A 23445-nucleotide genomic window follows, 5' to 3' on the forward strand; every position below is an offset into this window, starting at 1 on the left:
CATGTGTGCTTACGATCTCCAAAGTTAGCTCTCTGAACCGGGGGGAAGAAACTCACAACCTGGGTTGTTGAGGACATCTGTACTTTTAGCCACAGCCTTGGCTACCTGATTCCCTCCTACACAAGCTATATTCTGTCTCTTCCGCCAGGACTGTAATGACAGACGTCTGGAGCTCCTCAGACATCATGTCACGGGACAGGAATTAACGTCGCTTGGGCCCTTGCAGTCATTTCCTGACTTAGGGAAGGCAGAATAAGGATGTGCGTCGAGGCCCACGCTCGCCTGCCCTGCATCCAGCTCACCCCCGTCCAGAACAGACCCACTGCGCCCACCTTCCCACACTTCCTGCTGCCTCGTGACCAGACAGGACATGCGGTGGTGGGGCCGTGTACCATGTGCACGACAGGGTGGCAGCTTCAGCCCGGGCCATGTTCTGGGCATGGTGCCCTGCCTCAGATGTCCCCGTGCCACCCAGCGGGCCGAGGGCTGGAAGGCCGCGCTCCTCTGCACTGAGAAATAGCTAGTTCTTCCCTTTGGGGCCATAAGTACCACCATTCTTGACATTGCCCCAGGACAGTCCAGGTCTAGTCATTCTCGGACGGGGTCAAAACAATCCTTGGAATGAAAAGTGCAGGAACCGGGCTAAACTCTCCTCTGCTTCCAATGGATTGCACTATTCAGCCCAGGCATTTATGCTCTGGGAGCTGGGTTCCTCATCTGTGAAATGGGCATGGTGTGAGCATTGCCCTAGCTATGCTTTGTGCAGTGGACGGGAGCTTGAATTAACGAAGGCGAGAGGGCCGTGCGAACTATCCACCACTGGGCAAAACTGAGGGGAAGAGGAGAAGAAGGGAGAGTGAGGTGGATCTCCCATCAGAGAGGTGGAAAAGACCATGCGCTTACCTTTCTCCGGGAGGGAAGGCAGAACCACGGAGGGGCAAAAACTGGGAGCATCATTCTGAGCAACTGAAAAGAAGAAGAGGTAGCCTTTTATCTCCCTGCCCCCTCAAAGGCATTAACAGAGGTTCATGGTGGTGATGGCGAAATTGAACCTGGAAGGCAGGCGGGCTGTGTTCAGCTCCCGGGGACACCCTGAATCGGTCAGGATGGGCTAGGTTGGGGCACAGTGACAATCATCTCAGCGGCTTAAAACCACCATGGAGGAGGGTCTGTCCCTCACACCCTGTGTCCACTGCAGGTGGGCTGGGGCTTGGCTCTGTGTCATCCCCCCCGGACCCCAGGTGGAGGAGGGCTCCACCGTGCCCCTGGCTTCCACAACACTGCAGCAGGGAAAGAGAACACAGCAAGCCTCTCTCTTGCTCTATGGCTTCTGCCTACAAGGGACACAGCTCATCTGCACACAGGTCACTGACCAAAGCCAGCGGTGAGGCTGGCGGTGAGGAGGCAGTCTGTCATGTTCCAGGGACCGGTGGGGGACAGCACACGTGCTGACGGCCATCACTTTCTGACTCTGTGCCCTTGGGCGAGGCACTTAACCCCTCTGAGCCTATTTCCGCACGTGCACGATGAGGATGATACAATCTAGCTTGAGAATGACCATGAGGACGGCAGGAGATAATGGAGTGGCACAGGAAATGGCAAGTGTCCGTGGCACACAGCATGGCCACGGGGACAGAGCGTGGACTTGGGGCACAGACAGACCGGGACCTCCATCTCCGTGTGCCACTTGGAAACAGTGTGAAGGGAGGAGTTATCTGACCTTTCTAGCCCTAGTTTCAGCGTTGATAAAATGAGGATGTTGTAAAAAATTAAATGAGAAACCAGGCATACTGAGTACATGATCCATAAGGGCTATCTTCCTCCCCTTGCTCTCCCTGTACTGAACAGGTCTAAAGCTCCATCACTATTTTCTCCCAGGGGCCCAAACTAAGGAGTGCACACAGCATCTCCTCGCTCACCCAGCTGCAGGGGGGTGCCCAGCAGTCAAGGGCGGGGCTCCGGGCTCAGCTGCCTAGAGCAACATGAGCTTGGATGCTTCCGTCTGTGATCTTGACAAGTTATCTCACCTCCCTGTTCTCAGGGTCCTTGTCTATAAAATAGGGGTCACAACACTACCTATCTCAGGCCTGTAAGGTTTAGATGAATTGGTATATGTAAAGCTTTGGGCATACAGTAGGCACTCAATAAATGCTGGCCGTTATTTGCTTTTAAACATTGCCCTTCTACAATGACACTCTTTGCCACTATCCGTTGTCCTCATCTGCCTCCAAGAAAAGCCTCAGAATAGAGTCATGCTCTGTTCTGGTGCCTACAGTGCCGCCCCTCCCCTGCCTTCTTCACTTTGGTCCCAGCCTTTCTTGGTTCTAGAACCTCCACTTGTACTGTATCTTTTTATTTATTTATTTATTTATTTATTTGCATGGGGTCACCTGCCTGGAAACACCTGCTCCCTCCCAGGCACCATTCGAAGGCCCGGTTTCCCAGGCTTGGTAACAACACTGAGCCAGCCCCTCCCCCACAGTGTCTGATTCAGCAGGTCCTGGGTGGGGTCTGTAATCTGGCATTTCTAACAAGTTCTCAGGCGATGCTGGTCCAAGGGCACCGTGGAGAGGGTTTAGCTGGGCTAAACTTTGGGGCCCACTGAGCTCTGGTTTCGGTCATCCAACATTCTGTGAGCTCCTCAGGTGACATTCAGAACTATATTAGCCACCGTCATGCCCCACTACACCCAGCGGGCCAGCTTGGTTTGTTTGTTGAAATATCTGTCTTTCCTGGAAGAGAGCGGTTCTCAGAGCAAAGGTCCTGAGAGTTAGTGCAATCTTCAGAGAACAATTAGACCATCTGTATCAAGGGCATTCAAACGTTCTCACCCTTGGACTCAGTAACTCTGCTTCGGGAAATGCATCTTGAAATTCAAAGTCAGGGCAGCCGGCAAAGGAAGCATTTATGCTAGTGTGTCGTATTATATTGTGGTGTGTTGCGTCACGTTGTATTATAAAGAATGCATATGGTATACACAGAGTACACAGTGTATTTCTGCATAACGGATCACTGGAACCTCTATAAACGTCTGACAGTACAGAAGCATTAGGTGAGCCAGAGCACATTCTGGGGGGCCCCACCGTGCAGCTTGTCTCAGCAGAGCACAGATCACGTGGCTCTCCTGCTGTTGCTTTCCTTACCTTTCCTCACCTCCCGGCAGTATTCCTTACTGGGGCTGTGCCTTTGGGATAAGACAGAGAGCAAGCTGGTAGCCTACACCGGCCGTGGTGGGGACACTGACACCACGGCAAGTGGCAACCGCCACAAATCAGGGCTTCCCCTCACTAACCTTGCCAGCTATGAAACACTGGCCAGCACAGCACAGAACGTGGGTGACAACAGGCCCTACGTCGTTGGGTTGCTTGGGGACTAAAGAAGATGTTGCTGCAAAATGCCAGCCTGGTGCTCGGACCAGCTCGGTGCTGAGTACCTGGCAGGAGCTGGCAGCAGGACGCGAGTGAGGATGAAGAGTGGACCGTTCCGTACCCCGACCTACAGGTGGCTGTTTCGACGAGGACTGCACGGAGGCATGATTAGAAGGGCTTTTCGTTTCCTTCCCAGGTTACGTTCCTGTCCAAGCGCATTTGCTTAGCAGAGGGCAGGAACCATGTGGCTTCGATTGCTTTTTTTTTTTTAGAAGCCACATTTGACTTTATAAACAAACCAGAGACCCTGCCCCACTTGCAGGCCAGGCACAGCTGCAGAGAGAATGGGCCGCCCTAGTTCTCTTCAAAGAGCAAAAGGAAGGTACCAATGCCCCAGAGACCCGCCCCTTCCAGAAAACCCTGGGCTCCAGGGGCACTGCCTGACCACAGAGCAGCGCCTGTGACTCCCACCCTGGATGCTAAGAATGCTTGCTCTCCGCGTCCTACTGCCTGGAAAGGGCTGCAAACCACCTCATCTGCATAAGCTGTTGCTCAGCGGGAGCCCTAGCTCGGAGCCCACGCATGGAACTTTCTGTCCACTGTGGACAGCAAAGTCAGATAGCACATTGCCAGGGCTCTCTGGAGTCCCCTCTTGATGCTCCCTGCTCCCAGATCCCAGGAGGCTAAGCTCTGGCCTTTGTTCTGCAAACAGCCTGGTATGAGGTTTTTTGATTGCCCCATTGTTGCCCTATGCAGCTCTCTGAGGGCCTGAGGGCTATGAGGGCCAGCCCATGGCGCACCCCACCTGCAGGGCCTGCTGCCTGTCCCCACACAGTGGCCTCTGCTCCCTTTGGCCCACTCTCCTTCATCTACATCCAGACTTTTCCTGGAGCCACTTTTGCATAGTGCTTTCCATGCTCCAGAAGCCTTCTGTGGATTCTGTGGATCCTGCCACAAGAACACCGACCACATCCCTGAGTAGCTCTATGATTACACAGAGAAAAAGCATCTCCTCACGAGGGGAGAGAAATAGAGCCGGCTTCACAGGGCAGTAGTAAATTAATACAGGGGGATAAGAGCTCTGGAGTTATTTGTCAGGGCTTAGGGGATGTTCCGTTTCTCCCATAGCCGCCTCCTCAGCCCAGCTAACCCCTCTGTGGGCAGAACCTTCCGCCTCTCGTGCTCCCACGGCGTTTGACGTGCAGTAGGAACTCAGTGTGTATCACTTCCTTTCTCCTTTCTCGGGCTAGTTCTTCGGAAACGGGACCTGTGTCATGCTTCTTGTCTCTGGCTCTCAGCTTGGAGCCTCATCGGGGCCCAGTGGTAAACGCTCAGTATAGATGTCAATACGCTAATGGCCAAGCCATGGATCTGAATCAAGGGCAAAGTCTATTATGGAAAATTTTGGAAGACTTTTTATGTAAAAACTAATGCTTCCTGTGCCAGAACTGAGGGAGAGGAGATCGGGGTCCTATGTACCTTTCAAGGCGCAGGCAGGCAAATGACAGAGCCAGAGTTCAGACCTAGTTCTTTCTGACTGATTCAATCATTATGTATATGGTTGGGTGAGGAAGACACAACTCCTGTGTGACCTGGGGCAGGTGACTTAACCTCCCCGGACCTCCCTTTCCTCCTTAAACAGTGGTTGTGAGAATTAGACGAGCTAATGCTTATAAATGCTGTATCCAGCCAGCCACACCGGAAGAGTGCAATGAATACAGGCTGGATTAGTCACACCGGAGGCCCTGGGCACAGTCCAGTTTCAGTCAGTGTCTGCAGAAAGAGAGCACCCCTGGGGATTCTTAATCCCCTGGCCTGGAGTCTCTGGACAGAACTCTAAGTCCCCAGCCTGACCCCACAAAATACATATTGGAAAAAGCTAGGCGCTGTGCCATCAGATGAAATAGAACAGGCGGAACGAGTCGGGACAATGAGCACCTTGGGTTCTTTGCTTTGCCAACTCCTGCCATGATGTAACGCTCTGGTCTGATTCCCATGATCTTTCTAAACGAATGACTTATTTCTTAAGTTTCTTTTTACCCAAATCTTCCCTGAGCAATACGAAGATGGAAAATGACATTTTTCAGTCTTTGGTGGGGTGAGGAGGTGGGAAGAGTGAAGGGAGGTGAGGTGGGCAGGGAGGTTTTGGAGGGTAGGAGCTCTGTTTCGAAGCCCCCTCAATACCTACAGCTGGCCGCGGGTCTCCTATGGGGCCACGGTACTCAGCAGGCTCACTTCTCCCCTGTCCCTGTGAGTTAGTGAAAGCCTATATGGAACATTCTTCTCTAAATAGAAACCCAGTGAAGCTCTTTCATCATTCAACCCTGATGTTTTTCCCAAAATAAATCAAGATGTTAAAATAAAATTAAAAGCGTAACCCTAACCTTGAGTGAATTCAGACCAAGGACGGGTGACAGGATGTTCAAGGTAGACATTGGCAGGGAAGATTCCATTCAGCCAGCTAATAATTAACTCAAAATAAATCTGAACTGAAGCCAAGGAAGGCCTCAGGGATTAGTAGGCTCATGTACAAGGGAGTCCCATCCCTGGCCCCTCAAGTTGGAGATGGTTCTAGAACCAGAGGCCAAACCACTGACTGCTTTGGCTTGTTAGCTTATTAGTCAGTTTTATTTTATTTTTTTCAATGTATTAGTCAATTGCTTATTAGTAAATTGAGTTAGGAGAAAACCAGTCAGACAAAGGGTCTGGACATTTTCCCATCTGATCGCTCATGGGATATCGAAGACCCACCAGGCAACATGGAAACGGAGGAGGGTGAAGTTTGGGATCGTGAGCTCTGGGCTTGCAACCTGACTGTGTGGTTTGGCTGAATAGCTTCAACTCTCTTCATCTCAAAATGGACGAAATAATGCCTACTCCACAGGGTGTCATGCTTAGTAATTATACACCCGTGCAGAGGCCCCAGCAAGAGCAGGGACACATCACACGTGCGGACACACAGCCGACCCATGAGTAATATCGGTTCCCCTCTCCTTCCCTCCTTTGGGCAATGTGTTGTGTTGGGTGATGTGAAGAGTGCAGATATCAAAGTTATGGATCTCTAAGATTCCTCCAAGCCAGATATCCTCTGACTCTCCTGTCCAGGGCAGGTGCCCCAGCAGGGCCAGCATCTGTCCTATAATCACTCTGAAACCAAGGAGGAAGCCACTAGTAGGAGAGATTGGAGATAATGAACCTCAGCTCAGTCTCTCCATTGAATACCTACCCAGAGGGGGTTTTCAATCTTTTTTGTATCTGAGACATCTTTATGAATTTGCTTCTGGGACTCAGGGGGAGGCTGTCCAGTCTCCATGCAGCTGCCCACTGTTCCCCGAGTGTATCCACACCCACACACACTCGGACGGTAGGAGCAAGCACCAGAGTGAGTCTCACTCATTGTTTTACCAATGGGGAAGTGGAGGAAAAGGAAGACTTTTCCAAAGACAAACCTACAGTAGATGTCAGGGTGGGGAAGACACTAATATCTCTTCATCTGAGTACAGGAGCTTCTCCATCACACCCTGCAGACTATTCATTCATTCATTCATTCATTCATTCATTCATTCATTCACCAATCTCAAGTTGAGCTCTTGAAATGTGCTGACATATAATCAGCACATGTGTGTGTTGTGCCCACACTGACGCAACACTGCCTTGACCATGAAATGCCAACTCCACGTACACATCGGTGCCCCGTCTTTCTCTCCCCAAGACTGCCACGTGTTCCCATTGCCCTGATTAACTGATAAGTTTCAAAAAACAAGGGACCTTGGCAGAGGGCGCATCTGTTGGTTTCCCCTGGCCAGCAAGAGCACCTTAACTATACTTTGGGGGTCCTCCTCTTCCTCAGTGCCTCCAGTCTTGCTGGGACTGTCCCTCAACCCTCCCCACCCTCCCCCTGGCAGTGGGAGGATGCATAGCCCAAGCTGGGCCAAATTCTCTCCCTTGAATTTAAAGTTTGACAATAACCACAGAAACCTGGTGATAGAGAGGTGTCCATCCCTTCCTGCTGAGGACCTCATGTCGCTGAGACCTAGCAAGTCATCTTTCCTTTGAGTCTATCAACAGACTTCTAGTAAATTCCTCTCCTGCTTATGCTGAATAGAATCAGTTTCTGGCACTTGTACCCAATGAATCCAGGCTAATCCACGTCCCAGTCCAAGGACGTCATCCTAATATATGGTTGGGAAACGGTCAACTAGAGACGCCACACAGCTGTTTGGGATGGGTCACTCACCAGGTTTCTGGTACCATCCAAAGGGATAGGTGCGGACCTCTGTGTCAGGAGAGCCACAGTCCAAAATGCGCCAGGCTCCTCTGTTTTCCTCAGTGCACGTCTGAAGTCCCAGGCTGTTTAGAGTTAGGCATGTCACCTCTCCTCCTGGAGCAAAGAGGAAGCAGGACCAGGAAAACGATCGTGATGGAAGATTCCATCTGGATGAGAGAACTCATGAGTTCTGCAAACTCATGCTCCAGCAGATATTTGGGGCACTCTACTGCATTTCGGGCGGGATCTTAGCCACTGATGAAAACCGTGGTACTGCAAGGAGCTTCTGGTCTAAGAGCACAGGGACGGAGGTAGCTAACCCTCACGGGGCACCTGTCACATGGCCAGGCCTGTGCTAGGGCTCTGTTTGCATCAGAGCACTTGACCTTCAAGCAAGAGCCTGAGGGGGTCGCATTTATCCCTATTTGCAGATGAGGGATGTGGAGGCTCCAGGATTAAGTGGCTTTTCCAGGATCTCACCCCTAGGAAGTGACTGAATCAAGTTTTCAATTCAGGTCATATTAATCGATCCAGAATTCATCCCAACCAGCTGCCTGAGCTGAGTCTTAGATGAGAAGGGAGTATGGAAGGAGGTCATTTCAGCTGGGCAGAAGTGCTGTGTAAAGGTGCCCAGCCCGTGGGCCTGGAGCTATCCCCGCGATCCCAGTAATTAGCCACCTTCCCTCTCCCTGCTCCCGCTTCCCATCTGCAAACAAGGATCACACCTCCCCAACCAGCCCAAGAAGACCAGAGGTGGGCGCATGCTCTCTGGGCTGCGAAGAGCTGCATGCAGGCAGGCAGAGCTAATATTATTACTACCTTTCAACTGGGAAACATTGAGAAAGCCAAAGCCGGTGCAGCACGGGTCCGCGTCACATAGCCGTTCACATTCGAAGAAGCTGGTGTGAGAATAGAAAGGGAGGGCAAGAGGGTTTATGTGGGCAGCCCAGGACCTACTGAGTTACAGTCATTCTTACTTCTGGGGGCTCCTTTCTTCATGACTCCCTAAAGTGGGGGGTGCTTTGGCCAGTATGCATGAGTGGATTCCTAGCTTTGAGGTTCCTTTTGAAAACAGAATTCAACTCTTTTCTCCTTCATTCATCGGCTCGTTCATTCATCAAACATTTATTCTCTGCCCGTTACGTGCCAGGCTCTAAGCCAAGCTCACCCAGCTTCCTGAATGTGTCCCTACCATCCTTTCAGACTGGGAGAAAGTCCAGCTTTGGGCTCTGGGAAAAGGAAGAGATGGTAGGGAAGATGTCTTCAGAAATGGGCGACTCCGTGGGCCTACGGTTGGAGTGGCCCAACCAGGGGCCTGTCGCCAAAGACCTGCACTTGTCCCCTGACCCAGCTTCCCTCCATATCCACTCTGCAATGCAGGCTAATCACACTCCACGATCGTGCCCCTGTTTGCTGGGTCAGTGCATCCAGGCCCCAACCCAGGACCTACTTTGCCTAATAACTCAGTGTGGCTGCTAGACCCCACCCTCAGCTTCTGGGCCCAGTCCTGGAGAAACTTAGTGGTTCCAAGCCAGTGCTCCTGGGCTCAGTTCTAATTTCTCTCACCCTGACCACGTGTCCCAGTTCTGATCACTCATTCCTGACTCCTGAGAGCTCGCTCAACCCCTCAGCTCCTTTTCAAGGTGGGGACCCTGCCTCATTCTTGCCATTCTCCTGCCCTGTCTTAGGAGCCCCTGAACCCAAGTCACAACCCGGTGGATAAAGCCTCCATGTCTTGGGCAGTTTTTCCAGTGCTGACTGCGTCTCGGCCCTGATGCCTATGGACCACTTGCCCCATGGTTCCCTCTCCCAGAGTCCTGTCCATCCGCCCACCAGCCCACCCATCACTTTGTTCTCCTTCCTAGGAAGCCCAGTGTTAAGCTCCAGCCTCGATGAGGTGTTTTCCCACGGAACCACCCTTCTCTGAGTCCCCAGCGCTGGGATCAGGCTCGTCCCTGGTTCCACCCCTCCTTCTCTAACCCTGTCCCAGCATCACAGGCAGCACCGTCTCAGGACCGTCTACCCTGTAGCATCTTTCTACGTCCCTTTTCAGAAGCAGATCTTCAACACCAGCAGCATGACACAGTTTCATAAATCAACAACACTTCCTAGACCAACAGATCACAGACCACTGACTCCTGAATTCTAAAGTAGAAAAGAATCACCAGGAGGAGAATCTTCCTGAAAATCCACATTCTTTTTTTATTTTTATTTTTTATTTATTTTTTTATTTATTTTTAAAGATTTTATTTATTTATTCGACAGAGATAGAGACAGCCAGCGAGAGGGAACACAAGCAGGGGGAGTGGGAGAGGAAGAAGCAGGCTCATAGCAGAAGAGCCTGATGTGGGGCTCGATCCCAGATCGCTGGGATCACGCCCTGAGCCGAAGGCAGACGCTCAACTGCTGTGCCACCCAGGCGCCCCTGAAAATCCACATTCTTGAACCCCATCCCAGGAAATGCTGATTCAGTAGGTCCAGGGAAGGACCCACATATGTGGTTTGTAAAAAGTCCTCTTGGTGATTCTGATGGGTGAGAGCCATAGACTGGGCTGACAAAAATGTCACCTTCAATTAAAAAAGGAAATCTCAGCGCTAAATTTTGGGTTCCGGATCAGTAACTTAGCTACGGTTTTCGGGTATGGTTACCTCCTCATTACCTTTTCACTCTTCACTTCAGGTTTGCAACTTTTTATGTGTACACCTTTAACTGATATTAAATCACCGTCTTTATGGATGTAGAAAAGTCTTAATAATAAATACTTGAGGGGGGGGCGCCTGGGTAGCGCAGTCGTTAAAGCGTCTGCCTTCGGCTCAGGGCGTGATCTCGGCGTGCCGGGATCGAGTCCCACATCGGGCTCCTCTGCTGTGAGCCTGCTTCTTCCTCTCCCACTCCCCCTGCTGTGTTCCCTCTCTCGCTGGCTGTCTCTCTGTCACATAAATAAATAAAATCTTTAAAAAAAAAAAATACTTGAGGGGACAGAAGTAGCTTACCCACTGGAAATGGATTTTTCAGACATGGGCACTTTGTTTCTAACGGAAATCCCCGTCAATGTTTGGAATGGCAGGCGAGTGTAAAAGTGCTTCACTTTATCTCTCAGTATAACTACACAGGGGAAGAAAAAAATTATATTATTTAGGGAGAGATCTGTTGTATCCATGGAAATATGAAGATGAGGATGTACACACCGATCGAGAGCTTCCAATTAAAGATGGCGTATTAAACTCACACACTTACTCTCTGCTCTCCTTCCAAATCTCAAGGAAAAAACAGTAAGGGGATTCTTGTAAAGTTTCATACCCACAAGGATACAGAGAACAGAAGAGGGGATGGAGCAACAAAGCTCTGGAATCTAGAAAGCACACAGAGGAGTACAAAGTTGACTTTGGAGACCTAAGAAAGCTGAATCCTCAACTTTTCTGTGGGAAGAACAAGAAATGACCCTATCCACCTTCTGGAATCCCCAAAAGTTTAAGTATGGGCATCACTGGGAAGAAGGTGGACTAAACCAGGGTAGGCTGGAAATCTCCTTAAGAAGTAATTTGGTCTCCAGATGGCTTCCTCTCTTTTGCACAGGAGACGAGTGTCCTCACCCCACCACAGAAGAAGGTGGAAGGTTTATTCTCTGGAGAGGACAAAAAAGATAGGATCTCTTGGGTGCACCAGGTGGGGTTCATGGTGGCAGTCCCACACTGAAGCTAGGGGATTCTTTCAAGTTCATCCACATGGTGAAGGTTGAGACTCTCATCTTCCAATCTTATTTGGCATCCAAACCAATAGCAGCCAGGCTCATGGCTCCAGGCCAGATACTACAAGATTCCTGCACGGGAAGGACCTAAAATAATGACCTGAGGGATTCCCCAAAGGGTGGCCCAATGAGATTATCCTACAGGGAGACTTCAAGTCAGTGAGCTCTCACCACATACTCCAAGCTGCCCAATCAGCTTCTGGGTCCCCCTGTTATAGGTGAGGGTAAAACCAAGGGTCACCAGATATCTGAGAACAACTTCCAGCACAGATAGAACAGTAAAGGAAGCATGATAACATCTTAGGAGAAATGGAGACTGCACGGGGTGGTGGGGAACACTCAAAAAAAAAAAAATAGTGTCATTAGTGTCCTCAGAGGAAACAAATCAGCTGCTATCTTGTGAAGGCACTGTTGGCATTTTCGGTAATATACAGCGAAATGGAATTTTAACTGATACGTGCATTAATGGTGGCTTTTTCTGAAGAATGGGAGTGTAGAACAGGATTATTCTCTATTGTCAGCTTCAGGTGTTTCTAAATGACTTCCCTTGGCTCCCAGGAGCATGAATAACTTTAATTTTAAAAAGGAGAATAAGTTATTCTGGATATTTCTAAAACCACAGAGCCAGTAGCGCCCTGGAAATGCAGTTGTGCAGATCCCACCAAGCACTCACCTTTCTTCCGGAATAGGGTCTTTGGCCTGTGGGGCAGGATCAGTCTGCAGCCCTTGGGATTGGACTCCATGACATCGTCACACACCTGGGCCTCTGGGTAGAGGGCACAGGTGAAATACAAGGGTGCGTTGTCTGTTATCTCCACCAGCTGACAGAAAGAGGGCTCCTGCACACAGCCTACAGGCAAGACAGCGATGGGTTTTAGTCCCTGGGAGGCCTGCAGGAAAGGAACCTCTACAGGTCTACCGGGAGGAAATGCCTGGTAGGGATTCTTCCTGGGAGGACAGAGGCCCAGGACAGTCAAGACTACCGAGTCTGGAAGGTCCAAGAAAAAGTGCTGGGGTTCTGCTAGCTGGGAAGATGATTGTGCACCAAACAGGGGGTCCATATTGCTCTGAATAAAAGCAGAGTCTAGGAAGGTGAAGAGTGAGCTGGACACACAGGAATACAGGAGAAGACAGGGCAAAATTCCATTGGATCTACCCAGGACCATCTCAGAGGCAGCTGGGATCTTCAGACCAGAGGCCACAGGACTGTAAAAACTTCATGAACTCTGTGAATGCTCTCGCCTGCTCCTACTCCCATGTCAGACGTTTCCACTGACATATGGTAGCTTCCTCACAGGGTGGGGTCATAGTTAATTCACCTTCTTTTGTTTTCTCTATCCCCATGGTCAAACACAAGGATTAGAACACAGCACGTGCTAAACACAGCGCATGCCTGTTGGGTAAAGGAAGGAAGGAAGGAAGGAAGGAAGGAAGGAAGGAAGGAAGGAAGGAAGGAAGGAAGGAAGGAAGGAAGGGAGGGAAGAAGGGAGGGAGGGAGGGAGGAAGAAAGGAAGAAAGGAAGGAAGGAAGGATGGATGATGGATGGATGGATAGATGGATGGGTGGATGACAGTTCTGAGAGCAGAGTAGATAGCATCTGTACTATAAACTTCTTGAAGATATTGGTTATGTCCTGTCGCTCTTCGGTATTACTGATGGTACGAACACTGAAGTGATCCTTGAGTTATGCAGTTGAGTGTCATCATATCTATTTCTCAAGAGTTGTTAAACTGGGTCTGTGGTGCCTGACCAGAGGATCTAGAAGAGGAAGAGTGAGGTCTGAGGATACTTACGAGACAGGCACCACAGGTTTGCCTGCTGAGGTGAAAACAGGTGTTTGAAAAGCCAGTGCTGCTGGCTGGGCAGAGATCGGCTTCCGTTGACAATAATCTGGTTAAGATCCACAGGGGAGAAAAGTTCTGTCGTCAAATCTAAAAAAGAAGGAGAGAGTCAACTTCCTTTGCTTTATCTCCACAATGAGTCTCTCTCTCTGTGTCCCCCACTCCCTACCCCCATTGTGTGTGTGTGTGTGTGTGTGTGAGAGAGAGAGAGAGAGAGACAGACACACAGACACAGACACAGACACAGACACAGACACAGACACACACACACACACACACACACACACATTTTTTTAAGGCTATGTAAAGCCAGGGCAGGTCTGGAGGGCTGGGAGTCTAGCCAGGCAGGAAGGGTTCAGACGGTTTCAGAAAGTCCTAAAAATTATAGAGTTGCAAAATCTTATAATCTTAGTTTGGAAGAAACCTTGGGAGCCGTCTGGTTCAACTTTTCACCCAAGGCAGGACTTTTCCCCCACGGTATTTCTGGCCAGTGCCCCCGCAGCCCTGCATGACATGTCTAGGCTGACCACAGCACCCCATTCCACCATTAGAAAGTTGTGGAGTCAAATCCATCACTTTGAACCCCTGGTGCGCCTATCTTTTGAAGCCACACAGAAGTCCTATCTGTCTCCCACATGGCAGCCTTCATCTGTGCAGAACAGCTTTCAGCTCAGCTCTGCCCCCCTGAGAGCTCCAGCTTCACTATCCCTTAGTCTCTCCCTGTATCTTCATGTGCCATGATCACTGGCTGAAGGCTCTTTCTGGGTGCCCTGCCGCCCACAGGAGAGAAATCCAAGCTTTCTTCTCAGTCCAGGCTCTACCTGTATTTTAAGCTTTATCTCTACTTGCCTCAACGCCCACACCAGAAGCCTTGCCACACTGCTTGCTGCCCCAGGACCATTGTCTGTGCTCACCCCTCCTCCTCACCTACCTAGTCCTCCTGTGCTTCAAGGCCAATGCTGTTTCCTCCTGCTCTGATGTTCTGTAGCCCTATAAAGAGGCTCTCCAGTGCTGCAGGACCCAGGTCCCAGGTCCCAGGGTGGGGCCCGATTTCTACCCTTCATGACAGCTCTGAGTTTATAGAGGTGCCTACACTGGGGGCATGAAGCAGTTCATGGAGTTGAGCTGGGACCCGCTTACAATGTCCCTTAGCTCAGGGCTCTGGCATAAGGGGCATTACATGCCATATGGACCCCCATTTGGCGTGGGCTTGCGCATCCTCCCGGGAGCCCACGTTCCATGCTCCGCAGAGCAGCCTCCTGAAGACTGAACTTTTTCACCAACAAAAACCGCCAAAGGAGATAAAAGCTTTACTGCCATCTGTCAAGGCCAGAAGTTAAGCCCTGTCAGAGCCCCTGGAGACCATGTTGCTGCCCCTCTTCCGGCCACCCCAGCCCCTTGGGTTCTCGCACTTCACACGACTGTCCAGGGCACAGTTTGCACGCCTGCTGCATGATGCCTGGCACAAGCTAGGAAAGCACAGATCACCTGTTAAGATAGCAGAGTAAGAAAGCAAAAAAAAGAAAAAGAAAGAGAGAAAGAAAGAGAGAAAGAGAGAAAGAAACAGGAAAGAAAAGAAAAGAAAAGAAAAGAAAAGAAAAGAAAAGAAAAGAAAAGAAAAAAGGAAAAGAAAAGAAAACACAAGAGGCCTAAAGGCAAACTTGAAGTTCCTTCAATCGGACTCTGTCCTCGAAGACTTTGCACAAGCTGTTCCCCTTAACTGGAACACCACCCTCATGTTCCCTGGAAATGGCTGGCAGATCCTTCCAGACTCCTCTGTGAAGCCTTTCTGCCTCCTTCGGGGCACCTAGCGTCATCCCTCCCCTGCGTCCTCATGGCACTTGACACCTGCCCCATTAGAGCCCTTGCCACATAGTCACACAGCAGCTGGCATCCAGGAATTCTCACTCATCTGCGAATGTCCGAGGACACAGCGTTTGTGGTCAAAAACTATCTGTCTGGTGGATAATACAATGAATACATAGCCACTCGATTTGTACCCGGTTTCCGGGCCATATTAGGAAGACTTCATCGTCCTCTTGTTCTCTCCAAACTTTGTCCTCCCCCTGAAGGCCAGGAGGCAGATACAGGCCTTGCCAAATAGGAGGCTGCTCTCGCTGGCCTCCCTGTGTGTGTCTCAAACACTCCGACTAATTGAAGTGACCTGGAGTGGAAAGGGGACAATTCCTCACTGTGCTCTGAACCGCGGAGGCCATTCGGGGGGACACCAAGGAGCACAGGCCAGGTAAACAAGGAGGGGAAGTGGCCCTGGGCCCAGCCAGCCTTACAGGAGTGGACCAAAGGTGTCTTTCCTGCAGGGGCCTTATCTTCCTCAGCCCAGGAATGTAATCAGCTGGGAAAGGGAAAACCGAGCTGAGCTGAGTCTATTCACCCTGATTCGCTCCGAGGTTTCGGGCGGGGGGCCCAGCTCCCTTTCTGGGGGGGGAGTGAGGCGGGGTCCTTCCTGCGGGAGTCCTGGGATGGTTCTGTGGATGTGGACTGATACAGGGTATGATGATGGAGTTTACAGACTGTCCAGAAACGCCCCAACGTCCTTCACCTATACATCGCCACAAGCTGTCTGGCTATCCCCCGCGGCACTGCTAAGGTGGGGGAACCCCAGACACGAGTGCCCCAGGAGAGGCAGGGGCCAGCAGGAGTGCCTGGTGCTAGGCAGGGACTGGGGCCAACGGGAGAGCCAGGCCCCTGACGACAAGGGCAGCTCGACTCAGCTCAGACGACAGTCGCCAGGAGGACATTTGAAGCCAATGTTGCCAGAGCTTTTCCTCTGTTTTTCTCTAGAGAAGCTTGAAATCTCAATTTTTACATAAAATCTCCCGTTAAAAATATTGGCTCAGTTAAAAAAAAGAACAAAAAACACTGCTCTGCAAATCAAACAAAACCCGTCTGTTCCATCCGCCGGGGGCCGCCAGGACTCAGCTCTGGAGCCCACACTGTACCAAGGAGTGGCTGCGGTTCTAGAAGAACCCAGGCTTCGGAGACAGCTGACCCCACCTTGAATCCTGGGGCTGCTTAGTTAGTGATGGACTGGCTGAAACAGGGGATACAGGGGCACCTGAGGCCTCGCGTGTCTCATTGATAAATGGGAACAATGACACGCCCTACCCGTTTCGAGGTGCTGCATCTGAAGGACCAGATGCAGGGCCTGCCTCCAGGGGGCTCAAGAAGGGGGCTTGCTCTCTTCTGCTCCCCTCCCCAGTGAGTGCTGAACTCACCGTTGCTTCGGCAGGAAAACAATGACTGGCGGCAGATAAACTTGAACACCAGACACGTGTTCGGGAGACTCCCGAGGCAAAACAAATCTGCCAATTTGCTTGGGCAGAGATCGGAAAGGTGAGGGTCCGGGTCACTGTGCAGAAGAAACCCGGCCACATGCTTGCTTATGAGAGCAAAGGAGGGGCAGCCTTCTGCGCAGGTGCCCAGCCACCCACTGCCACCACCCTGCTGGCAATATTCAAGCTTCCCCCGGAAGACCTCCGAAAGTACAGAGGACACCACTGCGAAGAGCACTGGACAGGAGTATGTACTCTGACCCTAGTTTCCGCGCCAAATGGGGACCTGCTGTCTGATGCGCAACACAGAAAGAGAGAGGACTGGGGATAGAACTTTACAGAAGGCTTGCTATGAGCCTGGCTCGGTGCTAGGATCATCACCACCAATACCACGGCCACCCCATAATAACAGCCATCAGTTTTTGAGCACCTGCTCTGTGCCCCTGTAATTTTCACCATCACCTACTCTAATTCCCACAACTGCCCTGGCTTATGGGGACTGCTCTCTCCCTCTCTCTCTCTCTCTCTCTCATTTACCGGGGGAGAAACTGAGGCTCAGGGTTGCACAGGCAGAAAGGGGCAGAGCCAGGGTTTGATGTCTTCTCTCCTGGCCTGAGAACCTGTATTCTAAACCAGGGCACAACCCTCAGGCCCTGCAACTCTACGAATGCAGAATGAATCCCTAACTGCCCAACTACTATGGGATGAGCCCCATTTGGTGTGGGTTTTGTGCCTTATCTCATTTGAGCTGGACAGAAGCCCTGGAAAGGAGAAGAAGCTGCGATGGTGGGTGGCATCTGTTAACTACCAGGCAATGTTTCAGGCGCTTCACCTGGCACATACAATAATCGGATTAGTGGAGGTGAGATACCTTCTACACATGATGAAGCAAGGCTCTTAGAAGGTGAGCAAAGTACCCACGGCTGTGCAGTTTGCCTAAGTGGCAAGAAGTGGCTCAAGCCCTAATGTACCTGCTTTGCAATGTGGTGTTCCTCCCATGGTGCCGTGTTGTCTCCCCTGTGCTGGCAGACGGGCCTGCCTCCCCTCTCCCTTCCCCCGTCTACCCTTCCCTGCCCTTCCCTGCCCTTCTCTGCCCTTCCCTGCCCTTCTCTGCCCTTCTCCTGTCTACCCTTCCCTGCCCTTCCCTGCTCTTCCCTGCCCTTCCCCTGTCTACCCTTCCCTGCTCTTCCCTGCCCTTCTCTGCCCTTCCCCTGTCTACCCTTCCCTGCCCTTCCCTGCTCTTCCCTGCCCTTCCCCTGTCTACCCTTCCCTGCCCTTCCCTGCTCTTCCCTGCCCTTCTCTGCCCTTCCCCTGTCTACCCTTCCCTGCCCTTCCCTGCTCTTCTCTGCCCTTCCCCTGTCTACCCTTCCCTGCCCTTCCCTGCTCTTCCCTGCCCTTCCCTGCCCTTCTCTGCCCTTCCCCTGTCTACCCTTCCCTGCTCTTCCTCCTCCTCCTCCTCCTTCCTCTCCCTCTCCCCCCCTCCTCCCTGCTCTCACCCTGAGTTTTAGCTCCCCCTAAGAAATACCAGTTGCAGATGCTAGGGACAGAGTGTCTCAGCACATACGTTCTGTCCCTACTCGTGTATGGATTCATATCTTCCACTGAGTAGAAGGATCCTTTCTCAAAAGACCCGAGAAATCTCACTCAGTAAACAATATCAGAGCCCGTACGTTGTGTTTCCACTCACTGACCACAGTCAGCTGAGGCTTTTGCTCGTTAACAGTTTTTGCTGGGTTCTGTTGTTATGGTTGTTTTCTTTTCCAGGAGCAGTGATGCTTCTTCAATGATTTCACTTTTCTTTCTGAGCCAGTCGCCCCTCTGAGGAGCTGTCTGTATTTGTGAGATGAATGATTGGGTTAAGAGCTTGGAGGGAAGTCCCTGGCTCCAGGGTGCAGATACTAACGGGCCCATCCACGGATCGGACGCTTGGCATCACTGTTTTGTCTCCACGCCCAGGCTCCCAAGTATAGAAAAGGGCTTGGGGGTTGGTACCTGTTTCTGTTGGAGAGGCTGCCCTTGGTTCTACGTCTCTTCTACATCCCAGGGACTCAGGTCGAGACCCCATGTCAGAATCTAGGAGGGGAAAAAAAAAAAGATTGTTGCTCTTATGCTGAGGTGAGAAAGGGGAGGGATTCCTCTCGTCAACAAAAGGGCAATGTGAGAAATCCTCAGTCTGCCGCCAGGTGCCCGAGACAGGATCAAATCCAGGGGCACAGCCTTGCACGCTTCGGCCTTTTACAGAACACCAGCCAACCTCTCATTAACAGAATCATTATTGTCCTCCATGTTGAAATGATTCATCGCTCATAAATTCTGCTCTTTACGATAACCCGTGAAGGTAAGGAGTAAGACTGCCGTTTACTTTTGAGAAAACAGGCGTAGAGATGAAGTAACTTATCCCAGAATATGCAGGTGGAAAGTAGATGAATTAGAATTTGAAAAAATTAAATAAAATCTCCAAGTTGGGAGCTTGCTTTCCTTGAAAGCAGAGTGAGCCTACGTGGAGAACAGGGCATCAGATAAGCCTTTGGGTGCTTCTACTCAGGGGGGCGAGTATCCCAGGGAGAAGCAAGTCCTTAATTCTCCGCCAGCGAGCAGCTTATTTGTCAGAAGTGTTTGAGAAGTAGGAAGCCCTGAACTTGCAGCCAGAGTCTGGGTACCAGCCCAGGAGCCCTGGGGGCATTTCACCAAACCTCTCCACGCCTGGTTGTTCTTTCTGCAAAATGGATAAAACGCCATCCCCTTTCATAGCACCTTATGGGGACGGCTAAATGGGAAAAGAAGTGTATAATCTCATTAAATCATTTTAAAATGAGAATACGGTGGGCACCCTCCTTTTCTTTTTCTCCTGTCCCTCCTTTTCTTCCTCCTTCTTCCCTGTGTCCTCCATCCATCCTCGCCACCACGGGCATGAGTCAGCAGCTAGGATGCCCCAGGCTTTGCTCCGAGCCCACCACCCCGCCACCTTGCCCAAGCTCATGCAGCTCTGTGCGGCGAGCGCTCTTATTGTCTTGCTGCCCCTGAGGAAACGGGGCTGGGAGGGGGTAACTGCTGTGCAAAGTGGTGAGTAATGCAACCAAAAAACACACCCAGTGACCCTGCCCATGTTCTGTGCTCCTTCCCACCATCTCCCTTCACAGGCACAGAAACAGATCACCAGTCCTGTCTCTAAGGGGACCTGACAAGGGCGAGGAGGGATCCCTGGAAGAGGACGGAAGTGATCTGGGGCGGGATCTGTCCGTATCCTCCCACTAGCCCATGGCCCCGCTTGTATGGGCTTGTGTGGGTCTGCTGCACCTGCTGCCTCCCAAGGCTGGAGCCCCCTACGGGTGAAGGCTGTGCCTCGCGCATCTCTCTCATCCCAACTATTCAGACTCAACCCAAATGCCTTGCACTGTCCCTGCTCTGAGTAGACACTTGATCAATGCTCTGTAAATTTGGAGGACAAACAAAGCGGAAAGGAGATGCCAAATGTGGGCTTCACCTGGAGCCCCGGCCTGTTCCTCGCACCCGCAGGACCACTACCTCTAAGCAGGGGTCATGGCATCACCACGGGGGGGATCCGTCCCCTCACCCTGACCTCAAGGGGAGCGGCACCTGTGGCCGAGGCCCCTGGAGAAATGTCTCCCTGAACTGCAGTGGCCTCGGAGCTCCCGCCCTGTAACAAGGGCAGCCCGGGGTCAGTGAACTTGATCTCACAGGAAGCCATGCTTCCTTCCCCCATCACTTCTCGGGCTTCTACACAGTTCGTGTTTCTTCTAGGGTTTGGTATCTTATCTGATGAGAGTCAGGCCCTTCTATGCCACACAGAGCACTTATTTGGAAAGCAAATCTCTACAGTTTTCTCTCTGGGGAGCAGAGTGCCCCAAGAATGAGAGGTGGGGCCAGGCAGTCGGGAGTAATCCGCGTCCCGCTCACCCCCTCCACCCCACAGCTCACCTTTCCAGAGATAAACCTGTTGGAAGCTGGTAATGGTGTCCGGAGATCCTTCCATGGCTGCGGGAACTGCAAAGAGAGATGTTTCTTTTTATGAGCTTGAGTGTGCTCGTTCTCACAGGGGACCGACCACAGCCACGCTGACCCACCTCTCCCACATGGGCCCCTCCCAGCCTGACAACTCTATTTCCTATCCAGGTGCACCCCCAGAAAAGAGAGCATCATGGAGCTGTCTTCCAGATCCCTGGTACAAAACCAGAGCTGATCAGGCCCCAGGTGTCTCTCTCAGGGCGCCCAAGAGATTATCGTGGGGGAGGGGGCCAGGAAACTGTGAGAGAGTCACTGAAGGAATGGGGACTGGCCAAAAGAGAACCAAGCCCATAGAGACTCGGGTGCTGTTACTTGTCCATGTCATGTAAGCCCTCTGAGACTCTTGCCTCGTGGGCAAATAGGGGTGGTAATTGTGAGGGTGGGAATACGGTGAACCATCGTCTGTAGCCCCCAACATTTGATAAGGACTCTGATGGTAGTTGCCATTATTTGATTCATTACTAATATTATTCAGTTTTTCTTTCTGCCAAACCGCACTCCTCCGGAATCACCCAGATGAGACTGGTTTTGCCACACCATTCCTTGATGGTCGAGTTTGCCTCTCTTGCCTCTGCTCAGCCCTAAGAGGCTGCCTGTCCCCCTGCATTATGAAAGGCTGGGAAAAGAGCTTAGAAAGCTCAGATTCTGGAGGCAAAGGAACTCACACATGGCAGAAAACACCTGGCTCACAACCTGAGACCTCAAGAAGTAATCATGTTGTGTTAATTATCATTAAGAACCATGTATTGTTACGGTCAATTATTATTAAGAGTCATTGCCACTGGCCCAACACTGTGATGAGCACCTTCCAGATATTGCTTCGTCTCAACCTCATAGGCTGGCACTTTTGTCCCTAATTTCCAGGTGTAGATCAAAACCCAGAGAGGTCAATGCCAGAATTAAAATCCCTCCTGCTCGGCTCCATACCCCAAGCTCTTCATCACCTGGCTAAAGAGAGGATTACATATTTTAGAATTCTGTCCATCCAAAACAGCAAACATCTATGCAGGTTCTTGTGTTTAGAGAGGTGTTTAAGGAGGTTTAAAGAGGTTTAATTAAACAGTGAACAATTTGGAAAACTCAGCTATTAAAGTCATGAGCCCCTCCTCCCCAAGAATGACCATGCTCTATGCTGGGGGGGGGGTGGAGCGGGGAGAGGTAAGCCAAAAATATTGAGTTTCACTTCCATTTGGTTTTGCTTCTAAAATGGGAATAAACAACAATTCTAGAATGTCTCACAGTGCCCAATATCAGGATTACACATTTCCTTAAAAGACCTACTCAGAAGTCTCTTCTCGCCCTCTTCAGAGGGCGGATGCCACTTATAAAAATTTAGGGAAGTTAAAACCTATGATGTCTGGGAGATCTAGACTTGGATCTCTGAAAATGTGAAATTCATTCAACACACTACAGAGGAGTCCACCGTGTACTCTTCCGGCACCAACACGGAGCAGGGGACCATCTGCTCAATGGGCTTGGCTTCCGCCATCTTTCCCGATCATATCCACTTATGATGAAGGGCAGGGGAGGGGACTCTGGACCTTGCCCCAAGGGAAATTAGAGAATTTGTTTCTTAAATCTTTTTATACCCAAATCTATTTGGTATACTGACTCTTCAAAAGGATGGGTGGATAGATAGATAGATGGGTGGATAGATAGATAGATAGATAGATAGATAGATAGATAGATAGATGTAGGTAGATAGATAGATATAGATATCCTTTTGGTAACATAGATGTAAATCTAATAAATAAAGTAAAATTTGCCAAATAGTTTAGGCCATGCATTAGGATTCTTATTTATCTTGTAAACGTAGGAGAAGCAACATCTTATCTCTAGGCTGCTTTATTGCTTTCAAAACTAAGGCTGAATCCAAGGACCACTTTATGGAGTAGTTTGCCACGGAATTCTGCTGAGCATTTAGACCACGGACCCTTCATCAGTATTAGTACACAGCCCCATTGCTGCCCCTTCTCAAGAGCAATAATCCCTCAAGGATTTCTTCGCCACTAGGCAGTTCCCATTTCTGACTTGGGGCAGTCAGTGAGCTGCTCACATTGTCCAGAACATCTCGATGTGGTGTGGGAGATGTGTCCTGCTTTTCATGGAGTGCCGAGGACAATTACAGGCACCCTCCATCGTCCAGAGAAGAACAAGTGCTCTGCACAGGTGCACACAGGTCTCATGCTGTATTTTTGGGCCAGAATGCACTGAACTGTGGTGAGAACGGGACCTTCTTTCCCACTTTTTGTCCATCTCGAGGCACTAGAGCCCTGTAGCTTCTAGCCTGGAAAATATGGTGAGCCTTAACCTCATCCTTGGTTTTGGCTCATTCCAACACCATTCAATCCAGTGGAATTCAGTTAAATTCTGCATGTGAAAAGTCGATCACTTGGTAGACCCAGAAAGCCACGTGACTGACATCTACAGACTGACGTGGAGATGCTTGTAAATCACCACAAAGTGATAATGCCCTGGGGTTTTTAACTACTGAAATGATTGCCAGGTCTCCACAGGCGTGCACAGACGGCACAGGGGTGAAGGGCATGGCCTTGCCCTCTCTCTTGTCTTCCCATCCCCCACTCCATTTCTACATCCACACTCACCTCCTCCTACTTTCCAGGTGGGTCAAGGGCACCCTCTCCTTCCCGGTCACCCTCTCAGAGCCATCCTCCTCCCCTGCATCAACTTCAACATTCACCCAGGCTGTTTCCCAAACTGGTCTCAAGTTCACCCCCACCGCGGGACCCTCCCTCTTGGCTCAGGCCTCATCACAGACTTTCATGGGTTCCCTTGACTCCCTCCCACCCCCCAGCCACACAGCACCAGGGTATCCTTCCCCAAAGGCAATCCTACCTCCAGTCTCGTGATAGCTACTGCATATTTCAGAAGTCACTTCCC

General features: G+C 50.9%; 1 protein-coding gene across 2 annotated transcripts in view; it reads right to left on the reverse strand.

The window, feature by feature from the left end:
- Window positions 1-23445, reverse strand: part of TG (thyroglobulin) — a 244261-nt gene that overhangs the window by 143186 nt on the left and 77630 nt on the right. For both annotated transcript variants that reach the window (XM_087864600.1, XM_045812195.2), the window contains 8 exons: window positions 20458-20514; window positions 18511-18591; window positions 13178-13315; window positions 12058-12234; window positions 10630-10741; window positions 8455-8534; window positions 7606-7749; window positions 904-966 (listed from right to left, as the gene is read on the reverse strand). In XM_087864600.1, the coding sequence (XP_087720726.1) occupies window positions 904-966; window positions 7606-7749; window positions 8455-8534; window positions 10630-10741; window positions 12058-12234; window positions 13178-13315; window positions 18511-18591; window positions 20458-20514 (852 nt within the window). The remainder of the gene's footprint in view (window positions 1-903; window positions 967-7605; window positions 7750-8454; window positions 8535-10629; window positions 10742-12057; window positions 12235-13177; window positions 13316-18510; window positions 18592-20457; window positions 20515-23445) is intronic.

Source organism: Ursus americanus, chromosome 9, assembly GCF_024610735.1.
Source record: "Ursus americanus isolate L20-20 chromosome 9, mUrsAme1.1.p, whole genome shotgun sequence".
Taxonomy (NCBI): Eukaryota; Metazoa; Chordata; class Mammalia; order Carnivora; family Ursidae; genus Ursus; species Ursus americanus.